The 26222-nt window shown below is 36.1% G+C and overlaps 1 protein-coding gene across 1 annotated transcript in view; it reads left to right on the forward strand.

Annotated features, from left to right (window-relative positions):
• SPRED1 (sprouty related EVH1 domain containing 1) overlaps positions 1–26222 on the forward strand; it is a 61565-nt gene that overhangs the window by 15331 nt on the left and 20012 nt on the right. Inside the window, exon 2 of the mRNA XM_005417508.2 lies at positions 18893–19067. Within this exon, the coding sequence (XP_005417565.1) occupies positions 18893–19067 (175 nt within the window). The remainder of the gene's footprint in view (positions 1–18892; positions 19068–26222) is intronic.

Raw genomic sequence — 26222 nt, forward strand, 5'->3', positions numbered from 1 at the left:
CTTTATATGAAGAATGACAGGCTTCACCAGAATGTCTGGCTCTTAAAGCAGGAGACCATGATGCTGAAACACATTAGAGCAATGTTATTTATATTCTGCCAAAAGCAATTATCTTGCAAGACTTATAAATATGTGTTAGCTTTTATGTGTGTGATAAACTCTACAGACTTCCAGAGAGATCTGTAGGTCTACTCAGAGTGATATATTTAAATTTTTGCAGGACTGAAGCCCAAGTGTTTGCATAAAAAGATGTTTCTAGTTGCAGGCATATGCTGATTATTCAGTAGTGTGGCAGGAGTGTTTGGGATTGGTCTGCTATGATTAGGATTGTTAGTATGCCGAGCTAAAGAGTTTTATATTTAATAGTATTTGATAAGAGTTGTTTAAAGAAACCTGTCTGGATCCACTGGTATTTCTTTTCAGCAACAACGTATAAGCTCCCAAGGGCTCTTATCTATCCAAGTAACCCTATTTTTAATTTCTGTGAATCCTGTACTTTTTTTTTTTCCATAAAGATGTATTGTTCCTTAAAAGTACCTTCAGTTAGCTACTTCAGGCCCTAAAACTGGCTTTGTTCTGTGCTGTGTCTTTTTGTCACCCTGTGACAGAAAATGAGCTCCACTGTTTGAGAGGAAAGGCCTGAACTTTGGATCTTGGCTACTAAATAGAGCAGCTTTTCTGTTCACCCCACAGCTGTTGTTAATGCTTCATTCTGCAACTGCTAGAGGATGGGCAAGTAACCATCCTCATACAAGACAAAAATATAACTCCATTAGTCAGCTGACGTGGGTTGTTGAAGCAAAAATGCAGGCAGTATTTTCTCCTGATGGAGAAAAATCCATCACATCCTATTAAAGTTGCCATTAGCTGACTATGGGGCAATGTACATTTCCTGAATTCATGATTGCCTGTTCTCCTTACTTTGATGGCTGTCTACTTTAAAACTTGTAATTTAGTCAAACTATTATAGGATCATGTTACATCTCGGGGGTTAATTTTATTTGACATATAATCTGTCTGGGAAAAACTCTTAAGAAATAATGATGTTTGATGCTAACTGAACCTCAAATTTCTCAAATTATTGTAGTGTGAATTAGAGAACCTGATTCCTAAAGAGGTTCCATGAGATTTCTCAAATCTATATTACTCTATAGGACTTCTAAGATCTAGTATTTAAACTTGTTGCTGTTATCACAGACTTAAGTTTCTATCAAAGATGGCTTTGGGGGGAGGAAGCGGTAGTGATTTTTTTGTTGGGGTTGTTTGGATTTTTATTTTTTACAGCTGTCTTCTGAAGGTTGAAAATGTGATAGGCTGGTGGCATCTCTGACATTCTCTTACCAGTCAATATTAAAGTTTAAAGTGAGGGAAAGTTATAATCCTTCAATGTTTTTACACTAACATTTGAACCCTTTAAGGTTTTTTGATGTTTAATCTTCATAACGTGAATTTGTGACCTAAAGCAGAACCAAAAAAATAAAAAGGTGCCATCTTTTCCTAGCTGCTTATCAATGAAAAGAAAATTATTTTTCTTTTGTGTTGTGGAAGTGTGACTCTTCCATCATATCTACAGCAGTGTTTCAATGGAGGATGACTCCCTCTCTGAGGGAAATACATATGTGGTCAGGCTTCTTCTTAGTTTGGTGCTTAAGGATTTTGTTGAAATCCCTTATTTCTTTAATTGCTTATGTATTTTTTTTAATGTAACGTGGACAGAGGGAAATGTACAGTCTCTTAAATTGAGAGGAATGAATATTTAACCTTAACATGAAGATTGAATGTTTTTTTACAATAACACTTCTGGTATTAGTGAATGAAATGTCATAGATCATTGGTGGCAGGTTACAGGTGCATTAACACCTATGAGTTAAAGGCAGACTAATATGCAGTTCCTATGCTGAGTGACCCATGTCTATTTCCATGTTGTGTGGGATATTGATGAAGAAATGATGCAATGGAAAACTGTGGTTTAGTTTTGGTCCTTGTTGCAGTAATGTTTCAATGCTGGATGTGTCTCCAGCTACTTGACAGTTCTTTGTCTCTGGTGGTTTTCATGTTTATTTAGGGCAGGTAATCGGCAGCGCCTTCTGCTGCTTCAGTTTTGCTCCCTATTCCCTTAAGTAAAGCAACTTCTTGTTCTCAGTAAGCTGTCTATGTGGTAGTAAAGAATTTAAGAACATAGCAGTGAGCAGAAAAGTTAAATGGGAAAATTAGATGACTGTGTTGTTATACAGATATAATGAGTCTACTAGTTGAATTAGGCTAAAAAGTAGAAATTACATAGCTCCAGCTGAGGGAACTATTTTCTGTCAAGTCACTTGTTGCATGCTCATGTAGGTTATATACCCTAAAACCTAGTGTAAAAATGTTGACAAAATTTTGTACTAATTTACAGAAGAACTTAGTTGCTGGGCTAAAAGCTGTTGTAAAATGCAATTATTAATTTATTAGATTGAAAATAAAATCTCTGTAAAAATAATTTTTAACTTCCCAGAAAAGAACACGAGCAGGATCCTATTTCAGTGTATTTGATCAGACAATTCTAATTTTACCAGAGTTAAACACAGGTTTCTTGGATGTAAAGGCTGGGCCCTTTTGGGAGTCCTATCAGCTCTTCACTGAGAGTAGGGGAATATCTCCTCAGGTGTTGTGTCTTGGAGTGGTTTTCCTACTGGATTTTTGCAATTTGGTATTCAATAAAACTTTAATGCTTTTTCTTCATGAAAGGAAAATCCATCTTCACTATGTTTCTGAATGGCCTGGTTTTGTCTGGCAGCTTCCAGACAGCCATAGAGGTTTCAGAGTCTAACCTTTCTCTCTAGTCTCACTCTCCAGCAGTGGGCTTATCCTCTGCATGCATTGCTTGTCTAGCAGGCACTGTTTTTTCTTCAATACAGTAATTTTCTTTATGTCAAAGCCTTCCTACATGCTAAACAATACCTCTGAGTCTGATTTTTCTCCAGACCACTTGAAGCTGCATGTAGCAGCTAGATAGAAGCTGGAGTGTGCTTCTGTGAGTATGGCCAGGCCTGCTCTTAGCCTTGAAGTAACATTTTCTGTATTTCCTACTTGTTACATTAGGCATAGATGTAGTAACTGGTGTCTGGGAACAGGCACGTGGACACTGGTGTCTGTAGGCTCTTGCTCTTACCTGCTTCTTGGTAGGAAGCTTGTTTTGCCTCTTAGGAATTGAGAGAGATTGCCATATGGTCTCGTATAGTTCATGTACACAACTGTGATCCAGTAGAGGAAAGGCAAACTCCCAACCCCCCTACTGCTGTTTCAGAAAGGAACAGACAGGAGGAAGTAGGAGTGAGAACAGATTTCTGGATAGATTGGTAGGCAGTGGGGTGAATTCTTAGCACTTCCCACCAGAAGTCTATTCTAATAAGCGTCGGATTTTAACTGTGTTTATGCTGCATGAGGAAGCTGGAATATGAGTATGAAGAGTAAATGCATAAATAGACTTAAAGGGAGAATTTCAATTTAAAATCATAAGTGTTTCTTTCATATCTGAAACAAGGCTGTGGTGCTCTCAGCCTCTAGCTGGGTGAAGTTAATAATGGCTTGATTTTTTTTTTTTTTTTAGTTTTTAACTTCCATTTTTTTCAAACTCTATATTCAACTGAATGTGTGCGCTACTGGCTTCATCTAGAAAACACTGCTGTAGCAGTATCATAACTGAATGAGACTTTCCTAAGGTTCACACCTAGGAAATACGTGTATAAATAGATTGAAAGTGATTGAAATATGCCAACTGCAACAGAAATTTTTTCTTGGTTTCTGGGTCCCTTAAAGCAAAGGGGTAATGTTATTTGTTCCCAAGGTGTACAGGAGGAACAAAGGGATTTTTATGTTGGAAAAATGGCTGGGATATTGGTCATCAGTTTAAGTCTGATTTAAATCTTTAGTGCTTTACTGAGTTAAGGTAGTAAACAGGTAGTCTATTTAGAATTTAAAAACTTGTGTAGACTATAGAGCAACTTCTGTGGCTTTCCTGTGGATAAAAAAAAATCTTTTATACATACACGTGTCCCCCAAAATGAATATTTTAGATAAGTCTTTAAAAACCTATGCAAACCTGCATTTCTAATGATGAAATATAGTTTTGAGCTGCCAGTGAAAGGCATAGTTGTCATTCACAGCCTTGGCCCTAGACATAAGGGGCACATGAGTGAAGGAAAGTTGGGGCACTGATCCATCAGAACAACCTTTTTGGGAGGATGGGTTTTCTGTTTTGGTTGCACAACTAGTTTTCTTTACAGTTGTATACTGATTTAAGTTAACACAAAAGAGGTGGGAGAATTGTACCCCAAGACTGGAGAAGAAAGGGATAGGAGTTCAGGCTGGACTTAGGTGCAGAGGTTTAGCTACTTTCCCATTATCCTATAAAGCAAATAATTTTTGCTGCAGACCTATAGATGCTGAATCACTGCTAGAGCTCTGCATTTATGGCTGCTCAGACATCTCCTATGAATAACATCTTGCAATTAATAAGGAATTCAAAAAATGAGAGATCTACGTTGCATTTATATGCTATGCATAGTACAGTGTCACATAACCATTCAATGGAGCAACACCCTTTAATGTGTCTCTTGGAGATGCATCATCTGTCTGTGTCAAAATGCTTACATGAGTGCAAGTTTTTCTTTTGAGTGCCAGTTTACTGGAATTCAGTGTTAAAGTTTCAAATCCATGGATTCTGTATTATTTCCTTGCATTCTCAGCAAATGCTGAATAACTTCTTATAAGTAACAATCCTTATTAAAGGATGAATAGCTGCAAAACTTGTAGAGTTTTCATGTTTGGGACTTTTTTTTTCTTCTTCCTCTTTTGTAGAGAGGAGATTTGTATTTCCTCTCCCTTATGTGCTTGGCATAATAATGCAGGAGCACGAGCAAGGGGGGCAGAGGGGAAATGTTTACGAGCGACAGCGGTTCATTATGCCAGTAGTACTGTGGTTGGAAAATGTGTTTTGCTAATAAATTGACTAATCTCACTTTAAATTATCTCCTTAACAAGTATTTAGTTAGCAGCCTGGTCATTTCATCAGTTTTGTTTTTCTTTATTGTGAATAAATGTTTTGTAGCAGAAAAGGTTCTGTTGCCAAATAAATTTTTCTAAGTTGTTTTTAAAGGCTACTTTTCTATTGTAAAACCTTTCCTGGGTAATATTTCCTTGAATATTGGCGACTATGAATCAGAGAAGATGAGGTGATGAATCACTTCAGGCAAATCACATTTGTTTGTTGTATATTAACCACAGGCTGCTATAATTCCCTTCCAGTGAAAAGATCCAGACTGAATACTCCTAACCCTTCCTGAGAAGGTAGTTTTCATTCAGACTTCTAAATTCATACAGTATGACTACTATCTTTAGTGCTAATTTATTGTAAAATTATTGGTTTATTACTATAAAAGTTTGGCCATATATGTTGTATCAATGTTTTAATGTGCAGAAAGGTAGTACTCATTTCTTTTATATATGCAGTGGAAACATTAGGTTTTGCATGAATTAATGATACACAGATTTAAAGCTACATGCAGGTTATATGTGCTTTTAAATACATCACATCTTCTTGTGATGTATTTTCAATTGTATTTTTTGAAAATTGTTGTTTCTCTCACTACATTGAGGGATGAACTTTTTAGTGTTCAGAATACCTATTTTCTGTGCTACCAGAGGTAATCCCTTTGCACCTTCTGGAATCAAGGCTGCTTTCCCTTTGTGTATTCAGTCATTACATAACGGAAGTGGTTTGATTTGTTAGCATATAAACTGAGCTTAACTAACACAAGGAGGGCCAAAACCTCTCACAGTAAGGATTCAGAGAAAGAACTTTTTTTTCCATTACTTTTTTTACATGTTTGGTCCTCACAATTTCTCACATATGAAGCCAAAAACTTGATAATTAGATGTTCTCTTTATGTTTATACTGCAGAAAAAGGTCAAATATGCCAAACTTTGTGACTTAAATCCTGGATGTTCATATTGTTAGTTGTGCCCTCATCTCAAAATACATATGTAATGTAGCTAAGCAGGCAAGCTCCAACTGGGCTGTAATTTACTGATCAAGGCTGGATAATTGTTCTGGATTGAAGATGGTCTTTCTTCTGGATTATTCTTGATTCACATCAGCCTTCCCAGTGTTGATCACTGCAAAGCTGCAGAAGCAGTGGAGAAAGTGCATGTAGAAATAAATCATCAGGGCAAGAGAAGGATGGAGAGTGCTTCTGGCAACAGTGCCAGATCATATTACTTTGAAGTGCTCAGAACAACAATTGTGGTGTAGGTATGTGAGTTGCCTTGGATTTATTAGGAGAAGATAGTGTAGATCTGTCAGTAGCTTTGTGTTCTCTCACAAGTCTCTGTTAAAGGACCTCCTGAGATGCTGCAGAGAATAGTTTCAGAAAAGATTAAAAGAAATCTGATTGCTCTGCATTTTCAGCTGTCTCTGCTTACTCACTGGAAATGCTTCTTAAAACCATTCTTTCCACTTCTTCATGATGTTTACCAGTTTTCCACCTGTTAAAACTGTTAATATGCTATAGATTTTGATACAATAACTTGTATTTGCTGGAAATTACTTAATATACAACTTAAAATGAAAAATTTCTATCTTACTCTTGGTTTTTTAATGGGAACCAATCTAACCAATTTTTTCCTAACTTAAATTTGGCTGCAAGATTTTATAGTGCCCTTTTAGTCCAGGAAAAAAAACCCCAGTATTATAGAAAGCCATAGCATAACAATTGCATGTCAAACAATGACGTGCATTGTGATTATGCTTGTCATTGGTGATGGGCACCTAGTTTTTCCTCATGCCTGCTTCTTGTTTGGGAAAAGGAGATGCTGTTTCCTTTCTCTTTCCTACTTCTTCTGCATCCCTTATTTTATTTTTCCTCTCCTTTTTTTTCCTCTCCTTTTTTTCTTCTCCTTCTTTTTTTCCCTCTCCTCCTTTTTTGTTTCTCCACTTCTGTTATTTACTTGACGGCAGACAATCTATACAAACCATATTTTCCCCCCCAATCTTTTAATGTCACTGACTTTTGAAACATCTATTACTTCACTTTGGTTATTTGACTTCTGGCATTTTACCTCCTCTTCTTCCCCTTAAGTAACACTTTACGCAATCCGTTTTTTGTTTGTGTTTTTTTTTTTTGGTGCTTCCTAAAGAAACAACTGTGTCAGCTGTTTTTTGTTTGATTTTTTTTTTAATCATCTTTTTATGTAGAATAGGCAATATTAGTTTTTTACTCAGTCTTTTGTGAAAATGCCTCATATAGATGGTTGTATTGAGTACGGGGCACACAACACTTCCCAGTCAACACAGGGGTGAAGAAAACAAGGATGAGCTACAAGGATTTAGCTAGCTAATGGTATCTAAAAGTGCAGTGACAGTTCTGAAATTCTTCTACTCAAATAATCACTTCTCTCTATCAGTATTACTATTTCTAAGAATGTACTGGCTAAAAAACTCTTTTATCCATTCCTCCCAATATTTTCGAACTTATAGGGAAATGAATCTGTCTAGGAATTGCTGCATGACTAGAGAAGAGTCTTTCTTCTCTTCCAGCTCAATTTAATTTCTTGATATTTGAACAACCAAATTAAGAAGCAGAGCCCTCAAAACCGCTATTTTACATCCTGTATGTAAAGCTCATATGTGATAAATGCATTCCTAATGTTGGGTTTTGAGCAAAATGCGCAGAATTCTGTCAGATGAACATGTGTGATGCAGCTGATACTTGAAGCTTAAATTCCTAAACAGTGAACATTTTAGCTCAAAATTTAGAGATTGTTAGCACCACTAAAGCAGTTACTTGTAATATGCTGTTGGTCTTTCAATTTTGCTTTTCAGCATGCATAATAAAATGTTGATTGCTTTTCTTCAACTAATAAAACAGTTAATGACTTCTCTTGCCTTATTTGAATTACTTGGACAGTATCCTTGCAGATAAAAGTACTCAAAATTCATTGTTGTTTATAATAAAGGAAAATTATTTGTAATCCTCACTGTTTTGATAGTAGACCCTGTCCTTAGAGTATAAATATAGACGGTCCTTCTGTTGCTGCAGTAAGAGCAAAGATCTGTAACAAAACACATGGGTACTAACGAAAGAGCCAAATTGAAATCCTTGAGTTTGATCTTCTCCATCTACACCTATTTGTCTGTTCTACCAGTTTAATTTCTCCATATTTTTTTGAATATATAATCTCTTCAGTCTCTCTAAGCAGAGATATTTAATTTTCTGGTTGTATTTCTTCAATTATGTAGCCATGATTCATTTCCACTGTTAAATACAAAGACACAAATATTTTTGGAATGGCTTCATGTATATCCCATTAATTTAGTGAGGATTTTTTAGTTTTGTACTTAAGCCGATATTTTATAAGGTATTACACTTTATTTTGTATAATAAAAGGGGAAAATGCCATTCAAAACGTTTTTACAGTGGATAGCAATCCGCTTTGTCTAGTAAAGCTGTGCAACATTGGTGTCAGAGCTGCACCAGGAAAAAAAATCTGCTTAGCTGTTCCTATGTGACGTTTTTGTCTCATAGATTGACTGCAGCTGAAAGGCTGTTGTTTCACTCCTTGCTTGGATTCTACTGTCTAAAAACTGCTTTGAGCTTGCATTGTACAATGTTGCACTTCCTTTCTTGGTACTCTAATCGTGTATCTTGCGCAGTTTGACTTAGCTGTCTCCATCACCTTTTTCAGAATTTCTTCCATAGGTTGAAGTTCCACCCTAATTTATCATAGAATGATTTGCAATCAAAGGAGCCCAGAGGTCATCTAGTGGAAGATTTGGGCAGAGGCATCTTCCACTAGACCAGGTTGCTCAAAGCCCCATCCAAGACGCTTCCAGAAATGGAGCATTCACCACTTTTGTGGGAAACCTGTTCCTGTGCCTCACCACACCCACAATAAAGAACTTCTCCCTAATATCTAAGCCTATCCTTCATCAGTTTAAGGCCATTATCCTTCTAATGGCATTAATGGTTTTAAAAGTCCAAAAAAGAAACAAGGAGATGTGATTATAACACTAAATTATCTATCTCATCATTTCTGTTATAACCCTTTGTTTAGGGTTGTGTTGTTGCCAAAACAAGGAAAGTATATCTGGTGGATCCCTTTTAAGTTTCTGAATAGACAGTGATTCAGTGATTTTTGTAGGAGTTCTCATGACTATCATTTATAAAGTGTGAATTTGTTCTTATTTTGGTTTATTACATATTTGGTGAGGAAGGGGAATGCATGTGTACTCCTTACTTTTTTTCTGTGCATTTGCTTACAAGTTTCTAAACTTCTTCTGGAAAAGCAGCAAGTAATGGAACTTAAATAATCTTCATTTTGAATTTAGAGGCCTTGCAGTGCCTTATTATTGCTTGTCTCTGTGTTATGTTCATACATGACCCATGTATTCATTACAGGCAGCTTTTTGTAGAAACTTGTGAAGAATACTACTTTAGCAGTAATTGGAATGGGGAATGTAGTAAACCGAGGCTTAGTTGTTTTTTGGCATGTGTTGTTAAAATTCCTGTGTTCTCACCTTAGGGCCTGTGGGTCACCTATTTCTATACTTAGACGGCTGGTTAGACTGCTAATTATTACTGAGATTATCAAAAATAATAATACAATTACATAATGGCTGTGTAAGTTACATTATTCATGTGGATGTATGACAAATATAAAGGGCATACCATTGAAACATTTTGTATAATCTTATTTTTTTTCTGGTTTGATGGACTGTCATAATAGAAGTATTTGCATTTGTCTTTCACTTGTTTATTTCTGTTTACTTCCTCTCTCTGAAATATTCATGGTTTGTTAAAACTACAGAAAAGACTGGTTCAAGCCATGAAATGTGGGGCTGTGTAGCAAGGGAATGGTAACTTCTTTTTTTGGTCAGTGAACATGCACCTTTAAAAAGGTTCTTTAAGTCCACAAGCTTCTTTCTTAAGGCTCATTTGGACTTCCTATTTTACTTTGATGTTGTTAAGCATGTGGCAGTTTGGTTTGTAGTCTTTCTGTTTTGTCAGTGCAGACATTAATGATTTGTCCATTTGCGTATGTTTGAAACTTCCTTTTGGATGTTTACTGGTTTTTTATTATGTTAAAAGGAGAAATTTAGCATTAGGGATTTTCTTAGAATATAATTTACTTTGCAAGATTACTTTGATATTTTGTGGTTAAAGTCCTTGAAAACCCACGTCAAGGTAAATGTTAAGATAAGCTTTAGATTTAGCAGTATCAATGAATGATGCTGCAGTTTCAATTCACATGGGTTTAACCACATGAATATTTCTTGTATACAATATTCATTAGCAATCTCATAGCTCAGCAAGGCTGTTTGAGTATTTTTTTAAGTGCAGATATGCTTTATTTGGTTCTAGGTTCTATTCCTTTTCTGTGCAGGCTGAGTGGGAAATGCATGCCAGAAATTACCTGTACCTTTTAGAAATTTCTTTTAATGTGGTAAGAATAAAATTTAGATTTTGTGCTTGCCTACCTAATATCAAGTATTATTTTAGGTGAGTAAGCTCAGTAGGTCTGATGCTTTTTTCTTCCATAATGCATTGCCAAAAGTTCAAGAGTATGTAGCAGTTCGCCCCCTAAGCTCTGTACGCCAGCAAGCAACTCTGAGCTTCATTGGATGATGCTCATTACAGATGCTGTCTGGCCCAAAGGGTCTGTAGTCCAGGATGACCTGACAGAAATTCAGGCAGGGTAAATACAAAAAATCTGTGATGATGTTTTCTGACCTATTTGTGAAAGTATAACAGCTTTGTCCTTTATTTTTGCTATATAAATTCCTAGGTGGAGGAAAATAATAGCTATCTGAGCATTTGTGGAGTTCTATTCCCAAATACAACAAGCACTGGGATAAAAAGTACACAGGTGCTTTTTTGAAAATAATATACTTAGTATAGTCTGTTGTACCTTAGGGTAGTTAAAATTGTTTATAAGGAATGTGTTAGTTACCTTCATCTTATTTTAGTGGTCTAGAACTTTATTACAAAATGGCTTGTTGATTAATGTATTCACATCTGTTAACAGGGTTTCCAGTCCTGAAATCCATAACCTCAGTGGCTAGATGGCCAGCTTTGACAATGAGAGTGATCTAATTGCACTTGCATACTTCATTCTTGGAATTTGTGAGCAAATAAGACTGGAGGATAATGGCTGTGAAAGAAGAGAGAATTCTGACCTGTTCAGATACAAATATTACCTAAAATCTTTCCATAAATTGTTACCCTAAATTGTAGTATTCCCAGGAAAATGAAAAGTGCAACTGAATCTGCAAGCTTCACTTAAAAAAAAAAATCTAGACTGGATGGTGTTGTCTGATGAAATTTACTGGAAGTGTCAAGTTGTCTTCGTTTCAGTGGAATCTGCCTTAGGCTGCAGACTTGTACTTGTTTGCTAAGGAGCTCAAGAAAATGAAAAGCTTGTGTTCCATCGTTTCTTTAGATGTTTCTTTGTTTTTCAAGGTTGGAAAGAAATGGTAACTTTTCTCACTAAAAACACCCAAACTACACCTCTTTCTCTTGTTTCATTTGTGAGCTTTTCCATCTTTCTCTATACGTTTCCATGGTAAGCAAATCAGAATTAATACATGGCATCAGTACCCAATAGCTTGGTAAGAAACAAGTAATGATTTCACAGAATTAAAAGAGGGTACAGACAGTTCTGTGCTATAAATGGAATTAAGAGATTCCTGTGGATCTTCATAAATTCTGAGGTAAGGAAGAAGTAAAAACTATGAGAATACATGCAGAGAAGGGAAGAAAGGCTAGAATAGCGAGTGGATATTTCTGGAGTTATGGCTGTCAGCATTTAAAAATGAGGCAAATTTAGGGTTTTCTGGAAGAAAACCCATTAAACTTGGAGGGTACATGAGTACCAGGATCTGACCACTCGAATTATGTTACTCATGTGCCTAAAACTGGATGGAATTTAATCCAGAAGTCCTTGGTACCAGCAGTCCTCTGTTGTGAACAGGCAGCTGTGGAAGTGATCAAAAAGCATCTTCCATGTCCAGCTTATCTCATAAACCACTTCAAAGGGAAATTACATATTATATGGTATTTATTTAGTTCTGCTACATGTGTCCAAAACCTGTAGAACCACCTTCAAATGCTACCTTGAGTCTTTTTAATTTTTGTGGGGAAGGATAGAAAGAAAAAGAAGTTTGTTTGGGTTTTTTATTTGATTGTGCATTTTATATTAGATGCCATTTTCTAAGTAATATGCCTTGACCAGATGGTGTTACAGAACTCTTTCTATTATGAAAACTTAGGCCTTCAGAAGGAAGTTTCTTTAAAAGGGGTAGAATCCAAGTATGTGTTTATCTTTAATGTGATAAATATTACTTCGTTTAACCAACCCTCATAGAGGACATACTGAAGTAATAGAAACTAGCTACAATTATCAAAGAAGAGAAAATGCTGGAGAACAGGGCTAAAATGGTTTTCATACAAACATCAAATAAGTACTTTATATGTCATTTTGATGGGTTTCAAATCTTAACAGCTTCTCCATTCTTCATATGTTCTTGTGCTTTGCAAAAGAGCTTACAGCTGCAGCCTTTCTTCCTTGCAGCATTGATTACTTTACATGGACATAAATCTTAAATTGTCTGTATTCAAATAGGAACACTATAACCCATTCCTACTTTTAATTTTTTAAAATTATTCTTATATTGTGTCCAAAAGAACACTTCATGAGAGCAATATAGTATTTTGACACTTGTTCATTTGTGTCTCATTTTCTCTTTTGAATTGTACTTGCACTGTTAAACAGCTTGTTTTATGAGCCTCTTCTACTAAATAATAATTGTAATAATGTATTTTTGGCTCTTTCAGGATACCAGTTATCCCTTGCTTTTGTAATACTGGTTCCCATATAGCTTTTTCCTTTTGCCATTTTGGGTTCAAGCTATTTTGCTTGGTAGCTCAGGTTTCTGTAAATAGAATTTTTTCTTGTTGTTTTGTTTCATTTTATTGGTTTTTTGGGGTTTGTTATTTGAGCAGAAATGTTCCATTCAGGTTTTTTGACAAAATCCAAAGTTCTTCAGTAAATCAGTGTGGTTACCAATATCCTAAATTGTAACAGCATTTGTCTGTAGTTCCTTCTAGAAATCCATGTCTTTCCTTGCTAACTCCTCAAAGAAATAAACTTCCTAGGCATAGTAGACGTGCACATTTGCTGTTTATTGTGAGGAATACCTCTTGTCTCTTTTTAAAGGAGAAAATCTGACAAGTCTTGCATTCTACCAGCGTAAGAGTTTGGTGTATATTCTGATTTGTTGATATAATTTTGAGAGGAGAAAGGTAGCAGACATTTTAAGCAAAGCCTCACTTAGTAGCTGTTATTATAGCAATATCCTCTTCATTAAAAAATCAGAATATATGCTGTCATACATTTTCTTGATATAAATTGTGTCTTCTTTAGCACTTGTGCTACATTTGCAACTCCTTCTGTTTTAGGTAAGTCATTAATATTTTGTGTCAGTGGCACTCATTCTCTAAGCCTTTAGTAACAAAGGGTTTATAACATCAGCAGTGTACCGATAAGATCATCTGGTATTGGTGACATTATTTTTCTTTCTGTATTGAGTCAATATACAAAAAATGCTATCTGCGAGTAAAAGAGACTTTAGCTTAGTGGTCTGACAGTACCTTTTGGCATGTGGACATGCATGTACTCATGAGCGCTTCTCTAGCTGGGAATCATAAGCTCTTCTGCTAAGCTGCTTGTATAATAAGAACCATAAAAAGCCAATATATGCTCTTTTGGCAAGGCTACAAACACAAAAGTATATTGCAGCAGAAGTTGGAGGGACTAAAGTATGTGTAAAGTGCCAGTCAAAGGTAAAGAGCCTTGATCCATGACCATTTCACATTTGGAGACCAGCCTGGAGCTGTTACGTGGGTGCCAGCAAAGATAGTGCAATTTCATAGCAGAGTGTGTCATGATTTTTCAGAATGCCTTTTTTTTTCCCTTAGCCTTGTCAGAAGTGTTTAAATAGCAGTTTGCACAGTGACAACTCTTGCTTCAAAGTATCATGAATTCTTCTAAATTAACCCATATATTCATGGATTGTATTTATGAAGTTGTATTTTATTGAAATTGCTGTGCTTTGAAATATGATATTAAAGAAAAGAATAATTGAGATTGGAGGGCATCTCCGGTTGTCATCTTCCCTGCTGCTCAAGGAAGGGTCACCTAAATCTGCCCACCTGGGACTGTGTCCAGGTGGATTTTGGAACTCTCCAAGGATGGAGACTCCACAATTTCTCTGGATAACCTGTGTCAGTACTCAGATACCCTCACAGTGAAGAAGTGATTGCTTATGTTCAAATGGAACTTCCTGTGTTTCGGTTTGTGTCCATTGTCACTGGCCACCGCTGAAAAGAGCCTCTGTCTGTCCTCTTTGCGCTGTCTGTCTTCCCTTGAGCTGTTTGTATACACTGATACCCGCAAGTCTTTTCTTCTTCTGCCTAAGATGTCCCAGCTCTTTCAACCTTCCCTCTTATGATGAATGCTTCTCTCTCTTAATAATTTTTGTTGCACTCTGCTAGACCCACTCCAGGGTCTATGTCTCTTGTGTACTGGAAAGCCCAACACTGGACAGAGCTCTCCAGGGCTGAATAGAGACAGAGGATCGGCCTCTGTGACCTGCTGGCGAAACTGTTGGCCTCCTTTGTCTCAAGGGCATGTTTTTGGCTTGTGTTAAGCTTGGCGAAAATGAAACTTGAGGTCCTTTTCTTCAAATCTGCTTTCCAACTTTGAAAGAAATTTTAATTCTAAATATTTTTACCAAAGCTGTGAAAGAGTCAGTTTCTCTTATGGTTCAGTTTATAACTCCACTTGCAGATTCAGGTTTCTTGGTGGTAATGGTAGTAGCTGTATAGTACTAAAAAAAAAAGAATTTGCAATTACAATACAATCGCTTTAAGCAACATTTCTGAAATCACTTTTGTTTTTCAGTCCTATATTAAAATAGAAATGTGCAAAATGCAGTACAAGTAGAAGAATGGCAATGTTTAATATGAATTAGGAGAGAAAAGATTTGCATACTGTTGAAACTAGGTTAAAATATATGAAAAGCAACAAGATGGCTGCTTCCCCACTATCCCAAACATCTCTTCCCCTTTTTTACAATTGTGTTCCTTCCCCAGCCACCAAAAGCAGGTTTGTTCCTTAGTTTTTGAGCTGAAGGTCCCAGCCTCTCTTGGCCAGTGATGTGCCTCCTGCACTTGCCCAATGGTTTAGTCATCCAGCTTGTAAGTCAGTTTGGGCCCAAGAGCATTGCAGTGTTAGAAACACACAAGGACTGTAGGTCATATCTTTCTGTCCACTTATGATTTATAACCTTTTGATTTTGCCCCTAATGCTTTCTTAGACTGCTTAATTCACCCCACTTCAGATTTTGATTTTGGTGTAATAATCTTCATTTGATTATAATTTTAGAATGAAACTTCACACAACATATTTATTATGCTTTCTTAAAATTGCTTTGTTTCAGGTTTACTAGCTATAGTACTCAGACACAGGCTGTACTCTTCAGTCAGTCTTCGCTGCTAGAGGGAAAAAACAGTGTAGATAACCTTTTTTTTTTTCTCTTTCTCCTTTATTCCAATTTATAATTCCCTTTAATCACATCAGAATACCATACTTTTATCTCCTACCTGAGGCACTCAGTTGTTAGAGAGATCTGTTTCCTCACTTACTAAAAAGTAAGGACATCTTTTATTAAAAAGTAAAAGATCTTGGATCCCAAGTGTCATTGTCCCCAGTCTTACTGAACCTCAGTACTGACTTTAAGAAAACAGCATGGTCCTTTCTCCAGAATACCATTTTCTTTAAACCTTGCTCTGCCTCAAGAATTTTCAGTGGCCACAGCCAAAACCAGGGAGTCTCAGGAAAGGTTGGCTGTACAGTAGCTTTGGACCTGCTGTTGCAATGCTGCCTTCATGCTCCATTTCACATTCTTATGGTAGCTTTGGTAAAAGGCTTCGTAAAAGCAATGCTCAACTGATTGCTCTGTTTGGTTTTTCTTTTGTTCAGGTATTCCTGATAGAGCTGCTAAACATGCAAGAGTAGGTAAAAACCTTAGACTGTGTTAGGAAAACACTAGAGCCTTGTCTGCCCTTTTTCCCACTGCTAAGGTACACCAGCAGTTTTACAATTTGTTCTAAAGTTCCCAAGAGTAGATGGGGCTATAATGCTTACAGATACAAGACTTCCAAGTGCTTTTGTAGTGCCAATAGTGTGACATGCAGATCCTGTTTTGTTTGCAGAGGATTTTGGAAATGGGAATCATTTATAGGTCCTGCCGCTGCATTCTGGTTAATTGCAAACCAGCTTGTGTTGTTGCTAAAAATAGCTATTGTTACCAATTGTGAGTTCCATTCAAGTACAAAAAAAATATTTAAAAACAACCACCAACAGAAACATAAAACTAAAAATATTTTTGTAGACTTAGGCATTTTTACAAGTACAAAATTTGTCTACAAGGATGGTTATATGGATCTACAGGACGGTTATATGGAAAAACTGGCTAGTTTCAACTTAAAAGATTGTTCATTAAATATTACCTTTTGGAAAATTTTATTTTGCTCTAATGCAGTGGATTTGATACTAGTTTCTAAAATATTTGAAAGGATAAATGTTTAAAATTTGGAATATATGAATAGCAAATCAAAAGATTGTTAACTAGACCAGACTAAGCATCTCAGTGTAGGATAGGGGGGAAAACCCCAACACTGGCAGAGAACTCTATTGAATGGAAGTAGCTTAATCCTCTGTCTTTGCTTCTTGGCAGTTCTTGGAAAGAAAATGTATGTGGAGTGTGAACTTCCATTTTAAGAAAAAATTAATGTTGCAGGTTTTTCTCATGTAGCCTAAGGGAAGTTCTCCTTAACTGAATTCTTGCTGCAGTTGGTTGATATACAAATAAAAGGTCTAATATTCAGATTTGCAACCAAATTTATAGAGTGAAAAACTTAAAAGTTAAATTTGTGGTTCACTTAAATTGAGAACACAAAGACAGTTTTTAGGCTTAACCAATTGTTACATCCTATTTCCTACTGGTTTAGAGGAGGGTCCTGGTATCCTCAGTTTCTGTCAGAAGAGGCTCCTCTGAGAGGAATGGGATGAGACTACCTGTGTATGAAGTGCACAACTGCAGTCTGACCTTAGCTCTGAGTGAAACACAGTGATAGAGATCAGTGAATGAATGATTCAACTTTCAGTAATATTATTCAGCACTGAGATGTAGCCAGTTGTGTTTGCAGATATTGAAATTGTGATAGATGCATACCAGGAAGCATTGGATTTTTCTTTATTATATTTCTCAGCTCTGTTTGAGTATTTTACTAAAAGATGTTGGTAAAGAAATGGTGAGCATCGTTGACTGAACATCATTTTAACTATGAGATTTAGAGAGAGGAGGGGGCTGTGCTCAGAGGCAGCAAACTAAATACAGCTGCCCACAAGCTAAAAATTTATAGTCTTATAAAATTTTCCATTTTAGAAACTGTTATGTACTTAGGCTTTACATGCTTGCAGCAAAATTCTTAGATATATAAATGTGTGTTTGTGTGTATATATATATATGCACACAAGTGAATCATATTTATGAATCATACATGTGTGTGAGAATGTAACATATTAATTATGCAAAAAAGCCTACCTTTGTTATTTTTGGGATTTTCAGGGGGATGTTTGAAATAAAGCAGTGATCTTTTAAAAGTGCAACAGCTTCATTAATAGTTTTATCTCAAATATAGAAGGAACAGCTTAGATCTCTTCTAATATTTCTTCTTCAGCTCTTAAGTTTGACATCACTGGTGCTAAATGGCATAAATACTTAAACCTTCAATCAGGAATATGTTGCAAAAAGATAGCACCTTATTTTAAGATGTTGAAATGTTCTATCATCAACTGCTACATTCATCCAGTAAACTGTACTTCAAATGTAGCCTCTTATCCTTGGCAAGCCTCTTATCCTTGGGTCTTCCAAGTGATGTAGTGGCAAATTCATAACCAAAACTAAAAGTTTTCATTTAATTTCAAAGAAAAAACTAAGAGCAGAGAAAGAGGGAAGTGACCAAAACCTCTTTTTCCAATACTCGGGAGTTTGGCTTTTTAGTAATGACATGGTAATCATTTGTTTATTTTATAAAAATACTAAATGATGGGAAAATGTTAGATTGTAAAATTAAAGTATTTTTACACATGATGCAAATACAGGAGAGAAGCAGCAAGTAGACACTGCAAATGTGGATCTTAAGTAGTTGTAACTGGTTCTGTTTTCAAACTCCACCATGTGTGTCCTGACCTACCCTTGCAAAGAACGAATTATATGCATGGGGAGGAGGGATGGATGAAGGGAAGCAGGGTTTCTGGCTAGAAGCCTGTTCTTGTTTAGATTTCAGTGACAGAAGGCATGACCTCTTTCTGTTTTCTTAGTCTCTTTTCTGTGCAATTTCATGGTGGCTGACTGACTTCATGATTAGTCTGAAATAAATCAGGAATTGATTTGTATTCTCTTTCCTGCCCTCTAGCTAGATCATTGAGTGTAAAGTTTTTGGAAGAATATGAGTTTTGATTTGTCAATTATGTTCTCTGGTTAAGCCTCTTTACAAAAAATCACGACCTCTGAGAAGTCCTAATAGAGGCACAAAAATAGAGAGGAACATTTTTTAGAGGGTGGTCTTAAATTGTTTTCTTCTAGGTGATGTTTGTGGAAAGACAGTGCCAATTATTGTGATCTTGGTTGTGAGTTTGTTGGTTTTGTTTTGTTTTTAACTTGGCTTAGGTTTTACTAGACTTTATGTTTATGGAAAACTAATGTCTTCTTTTGCTTCTCTTTCAGTAATAGTTATGCACGAGTGCGAGCTGTGGTGATGACCCGGGATGACTCAAGTGGTGGATGGTTACCACTTGGAGGGGGTGGACTAAGCTGTGTCACAGTCTTCAAAGTCATTCCCCAGGAAGAGAATAGCTGTGCTGATTTTCTTATCCATGGAGAACGACTCAGGGATAAAACGGTAACAATTTTTATCTATTTAATAGAGATACTAAAATAGATGGTACTAAAACTATATGGGACATAGGTATAGATGCTTGCTTATTATTGCCTATAAACTACAAAGTAAATTTGTACTCTCAGTCTAATGCTGCTGCTGAACTTCTCTATATCTGTGATTGTGTACCAAAAGAGCCAGTTATTTGGTTTTGATTCTGCTTTTTTAGAATCAAGCGCATTGATTTTTTTTTTTTTGAACTCTCCATCCATATTGGGAAAAATTTTGCTATTAATTTTTCTTCCAATGAAAGATTAGAGTTAAATCGTGTTCCTATACCAGTGATACTGCATTTAGGAGTGTTGGGAATGAGAATTTTATTAAGAACATGAAAGCAGGTGGAATTGATCAGTAGTGATTTGGTTAGCTGTGGAATATGACTATGACAAAAAGAAGCCATTTTACATGAGAACAACTTTGTATTGGAAGACAGCATGAAGCTGACAGGTCCAAGAATGGATCTGGCTTGATGAATACATAGACAGTATTCATTCATCAGCTACCTTACATAAAATACCAGTAATAAATGTCTCTTAAGAGGCATCATGAAAATCAGCCTCACAAAAGGAAAACTGGTGCAGGATCTCAGCCATTTCTACATGCAGACCTAAGGAAGACAAAATGGGCTTACTAAGGATTGCTTGATTACTTGTATGGCAAACAGATTTCTGAATGGGGCTCTGTTTTACTGTGGAAACAAAGAGAAGTAGAGAATGCACAAAAGCTCCATCTTAATGACTTTTTTCAAGATTTTTTTATTTTCTGCAAATGAATGTTGACTCCTCTGTAAGCTTAAAAGATAGAATTACTTCCTATACTGTACTGCTGACCCTTCCTCAAGCACACCAGTTTCTCCCCTGAGGCAGGACTGCTGAGTTTTCTGCCTTGACTGTGACTATTGTAGGAAGAGAGCATATAAATAGAAATTGTGCTGACTCAGTTATTTCAGTGGGGCGTAGCGCAATTAGCAGAGTACCCTGTGTTCCCGCACAGCTACGTGCACCTGCAGTTCCTTCCTCACTTTGCAGTAGTTCCCTTTAGTACTTTTTTTAGTCTTGTCAAGGCTCTTTTTGAGAAGCTTAATTGCATTTAGAGATACTTGATGATTTTTTCTTAATTCTTAATACTTGGAATATTCACAGCTTGCCTTAAGAATAATAAAGTGCTCCAAAGTAGAGACTGGTTTAATGTCTTGCCTGCATGCATATAAAAATGTCCGGTCATCAGTGTCGTGATCTGTTTGCAGTGTCCTCTCTCCCATTTCTCCTTGGCAAGACTTGTTTTGTTTCCACTTCTGGTAGAAGGTTTTAAATGTTTCTCCTCCTCTTCCTGTCTAAAATCAAGCTCATGTTAGCATGAATATTTTTTCCAAACATTTATTGTCTTGATCAGTTTGTTTTGGTTTGGCTTTTTGGTGTGTGTGTGCCATCCCGTGTCCATCTGTCTTCCTTATACTTAGGCCCCCCAAATGTGACCTAATAAGATTGTAATCTTGCTGTAGTTATGGGAAGTTGCTGTTGGAAGTCAGCCTCTCAAAAACATGGGATAAAAGGTGGAAGAAGTGCAGCTAGGACGCACATCTCTCCTGTGTATATTGAATAAAACTCAGGGAACTAACAAAGGTAAATTTAGGGTGTGGAGAAGAACACTGGTGAACCAGTAATTAATTGATAACTGAATGAAAGTCACTGTGTATTCATGTATTTCTACAGACTTCAGTTAATGCAATTATAAGCAACAGCTAATGTGTAATGAATTAGCGACCAAGTTGTAAGGAGTGCAACAAGACCCCACTTGGCACAGAAGGAACAAGATCCTACACCAAGAAATGTGATGACAAAATTAGGTCATGACGCTTATTTAGAAGGGCAGAAGATAGCAGGCATGGAACAAGAAATTCTGTTGGACACGTCACTGATTCTAAAACTGTTCTGATCATTATGCTTTCAATATGGTTAATGGTTTTACATTCATTCTTAGGATATTCCTGTGGATTCACTCTTCAAGCACAAATTTCAACCTTTTCTTTAATGAAGTCAAACAAGTGGGGTTTTAGTCCGAATAGAAATGACAGGTGACTATTATATTTCATAATAATTATATATTTTAATTTTTAAAGTAAAGTAAAAGTGGAAGCCACTGTATTTGCTATTGAGTTGAGGCCAAATATTTTGATAATCTTCAGATGTTGTGGAAGTGTTACGCTGAATCTACTGTTCCTGTGCACCAACTTCCCTTTAGTCTCGTTTTAGAATGCCCTTGGTAAATCTCAATGCCTGAATAATCTTTGAAGTTAGTAGTATGCTGTTTAGTTGGTTGCTCTGCCATTGTATTTGAAAAGAACATTACAATTTTATTTTAAAAGCTTCCTAAACAGTTTGTAAAATTTCAGTTATTCAGACTTTGAGTACATGTGTCTTCAGAAATGTTTAATTAATAATCTACTGTAATATCTACAAGTCACTTGGAGCATGGTTTCCATTTTACTAAAGCTTTTGCAAGGTACACACAGCTGTTTCTGAAAATACTTCTTTGGATTAAAAGAGAAAGTAATTTTTACAAATCAATTTCCCCACATTCTCTAAAATCACATTACATGTTGCTAAAATACCTTTCTAATCAAGATTATATCTCGATTTTCTCCAGCCAATAAGTCTCTTCTTTTGTGAACTGGCTTAGCTTCCAGAAAAGGTGCAGAAATTCCCTTAACCTGGAAACCTAGAGTGTGGAACTTGGAACACTTTTCTTTGACATGGGGAAGCATAGGTTTTGAAATATCTTAGGTTAGAAAGTAAATGGAGTTCAGATCTAAAGCTTTTACCTGAGATAAATGGGAATCATAATGCCAGTGTAGCCGTTTAACCAATGTGTCAGATTGTGAAAGGTGAAATTTTCTCTAAACCAGCTTGAAATCCATAGATGAGGTGTTTGCTTGGAGGTATCTTCCAGATGCCTATTAAATGGTTATACTGAAGAGGAATTAGCTTTAGTTGCTGCTTCTCACACTAATTGCAGTTCCCTTCCAATGTGCCAGATCTTTCCATGTATTTTATAGGCTATGAAGGCATTTGGTTATAACAATAGATCTCAGTCTGTAAGTCAGCTGTATAAATTAAATACTCCGGAATGAACATCAAAATATTGAAGATCCTTGTTGGAGAGGGCTCATCTTGTTTCTTTTTAGACCTGAGGGGCAGGTTGCTGTCAGCCCTTCTATGAATCAGCTTCAGTCTACATGTAGACTTCCATAATTTTTGTGCAGTACACAGCTATTTAAAACATCCTGTGGCATTCACAAAAAGCATCCTAGTTATCTGAGATGAAAATCAAAGTGGTGGCTCCATTGAATTAATTTGAGAGAGAATGCTTCCTACTAGTTTGCACAGGTTGTTTAGATTTGTGTTGGAATGTAAGGGTATTTCATGAAGACTTTTCCCATAATTACACATTTCCCCCTTTATTATAATCGCCTTCCTAGATCAGGCTACAGCCAGTCTGCTTGGAACAATTGTACTCCCTCAGAACCTGGTCAGATCTTCTGTTCTCTCTTTCTGTGTTTACAGTATGTCTCTTCTATCTCAATAGCCAAGCATATATTAGGCTCAAACTTACTAGTTTTTAGGCTTTGATGAATTTTACCTTCTTGAATGCAAAGTCTAATAGACTTCTCTGGTTTATTTCTTCTCCAGACTTTTGCCATGCAAGTTTTTATTAAAGGAGAAAAAAATATTACTAGTGTCTTTTAGATCATGAATCAGGAGTAACAAAGTTTAAAATCTTTCCTTTGAATAAAAACTAATTGTGTAAAGGAAGAGACACAAAGCTAAAACTGAATAGAAATACCTTTCTGTTCTAAAAATCTGCTGTTTACAAACTTAAGTATTTACTTTTTAAATTGTGTTTGAAGTCTGAGGGAAGTTTGATTCTGATGGGCTGTAGTACAACCCAGTACATCATCTACTTTTTTGAACTGAATCTAAAGTATGCATGGAATAATTATGTCATATGGTTACTGTGGCACTGGGTTCGTATACTCTGTAGCATGAATACACTCAGGTCGTGCTGCTTGTTCCCAGGAGTAAAGCAGAATAGGCATTGAAAAATGATGTGCTTAGATGTTTGTAGATTTGGGTTGGGAATGAGAAACAGTGAAGCTGTCTATCTTACATGGGCTCTTGTAAGCTTTGAAAGTACAGCTAGAAAACAGTACAATAGTATCCAGGATCTCAAACTGTTCAATTATTGGGTCTGTTAACAAGACAGAAATTTGTATCAAATGCAGAAGTTTTGGGGTTTTTTTTGGGTTTTTTTTTGGTTTTTTTCTGAAATAAGCTCTAAATAACGATGTCATATCTTCAATACTCATTTTATTTCTGTTTAAAAATATTTGGATTTTAAGTGCTGAAGTAGAAAATTTCTGACTCTGGAGATTGGTATTGTCTGCATAAGCCAAATAGATTTTATTATCTTTAAAGATTTAGTTTTTAGAGGTGAGAAAAGAAACATTAGGCTAACAAGTATTTTTGAGTAGCAATGAATTCATTAGTGTTACATTTAATGACATCTAGATATTAAAAGGAGCTTTTAATTAAATATCATGAGACATAAAGCATAAATAGGGCCCTATATTTATGCTCTGAGAATTTAAATTTTGGTCATGTGGATCTGGTTTTCTTCTGTCTTGAGTCTGATGATTCTGCAACATTTTCCATTATATGCCAAGGTAGATGTTTCATATTGGTATGGAAGTCTTATATTTAAGTCTCCAAATGAAGAAAACCTTCAGAACAGTAACCCATGGGGTGTTTTTTGAAATGAAACTTAGTTAAGCTGTAGGCATTTTATTTACAATTTTTCAGGCCTTTGCTGTGCTTATCCCTGGAGATCTTGGGGAAGGTCTACCTAAAAAGGTTTGGGAGTGCATATTTTGGATAACAATGTAGAAGAGTATATGATCTTCACCTATGATGTGGAGAGTTCTGAACCATAGCAAAGCACACTAAAAATAATTGGAGTTTTGAAATATAACTGCGTTGAGATAGCTTGGTTTCCATTTCCAGGCCTTGGAGAATATGTGTATGAGGATACTTCCTCCCCAACCCCCATGATAGCTCACATGCTTGAGCATAAGGTAGCCTTTGGCAAAATTAAGCTTTACAGTTTAAAAATTCACTATTGTTGCAAAGCATAGAAGTGTTTCAGGGAGAGAAAAATGCTTCTGGGGATGGTTGGTATGTTTTTTAATTTGATTTGCATTTTTTTATATTTTTGATTGTAACAAATACTATCAAAGTGCTGGATGTTTATAAAATTGCGTCTCACTGCTAATTGAGACCCATAGCTTTTCAGCTTTCTCTTGGGTAGGGCAGGAATCAAGTCTTGCTTAGTTTTAATGCAACATATTTTTCCCTTTTCAATGCCTTTTCACTTATATCTTCTGTGTTAAGCCGTTTGTTTTCATACAGGTTTAAATGGGGAAAAATCAGTGTCACTCCCTCAAATGTGTTGTTTCCTTGAATCAAGTTGAAAACAATTACAATGTTGGATGGGATGTTTACTTGTTATGTTAATCAAAGCTTGTTATATCATATGTGAGGGTTGGAAGTAGGGGGTGAGTGTTGCTTTTTGGGCTGGAGGGAGTTGATTTGGAAATTTTCTAGTTTGGTTTGTGTGTCTTTGAAAACCCTAACTTCTACTCAGTGAAGTTTTAATCCAGTTTTCATCTCTAGTGGTAACATTTTGACTGGGTATGAATTTTCAGTATGAAGTAATCTGGATTAATCCCTTGGGCACCAAAAAATCATTGTAATGCTATAAAATAGGCTTGCAGTACTTTTTGTTGATGTTTTGGATGACATGGCACACAAAATAGATTGAAAATAGTTGCTGCTAATGTATTAGAGATTCCCCCTAAAGACCTCTCAGACCTAGAAAAGGCAGTGGTGTGAGAAGCCTTTCTTTTTAACTGCTCCTTGAAAGAGGAAGCAAGTTTAAAATCATCCAGAGGAACAAAGAACAACTATTTGATGCACCTTAGAACTGCAGAATGATCCTTTTTTTCTTCCTGCAACAACTTTTCCCACAGATCTACAGCAAACAGATTCCTTTTTATGTTTTCTTGTAAGCATTTTTACCTACATATTGTTGACCATTTAGGGAGATCGGAATGGAGAAACAAAAAATTACATTAATGCTAAAGGATTTTATATGTGCAGATAGATTATTATCCTTCTAGAGGCAGAGGTAAAAGGCAATAACAGTTGAGAGGAGATGATTACTGGTGGGTTGTTGGGGGAATGAATAATGAAGTGCAAGAGAAAAAAACCTATTTGCTTGTGTAATAATTAGACAATGAAAGGAGAAGAGGAACGCAAAGAATATGTAGGAATAACCCAAATATAGATATATATTTGTATAGATATATACTTTGTTAAGTTTGAGGGGGTTTTGCAGTTGTTTGTACTTAAAGTAATTTTACCATATTCTGTGAGGAATTCCCTATTTTTTCTTTTAAAAAGCCACATATGTAACAAAACAAAAAATGAAAAAATTCTAGAAGTACATCAATGAAATGATAGAATATTGAAATTCCTCATTCATCTCTCAGTCAGTGTAGGCCTCCTTCATCAAATACCAATACAGAGAGACATATCTTACTCAGAGCTTTATCATACTGCAATGGGAGCAGATCAATGCATCTCCCTCCATACTTTCTTGTTCACATTGGATTTTTTTAAATCAATAAACACGCAGTGCAACAATGCTGCTTAAAATAATTTTTACCAGTGAAATAAAAATGCAAATATAGTTTTAAAACCAGTCTATTTAAAGGGGAAATGATAAGGCTTCCTTTTTGAAGGCAGCCTACAAAAAAAGCTGGAGGGGGATTATTTAACAGAGAATACTGTGACAAGACAAGGCAGAATGGCTTTGAATTTAAAGAAAATGGATTTAAATTAGATACTAGAAAAAAATTCTTTATTGTGAGGGTGGTAAGGCACTGGAATAGGTGGCCCAGAAAAGTGGTGAATGCTCCATTCCTGGAAGTGTTCAAGGCCATTTTGGATGGAGCTGTGAGCAACCTGGTCTGGTGGAATGTGTCCCTGCCCATGTCAGGGT

Source organism: Geospiza fortis, unplaced genomic scaffold (assembly GCF_000277835.1).
Source record: "Geospiza fortis unplaced genomic scaffold, GeoFor_1.0 scaffold54, whole genome shotgun sequence".
In the NCBI taxonomy this organism is placed as follows: Eukaryota; Metazoa; Chordata; class Aves; order Passeriformes; family Thraupidae; genus Geospiza; species Geospiza fortis.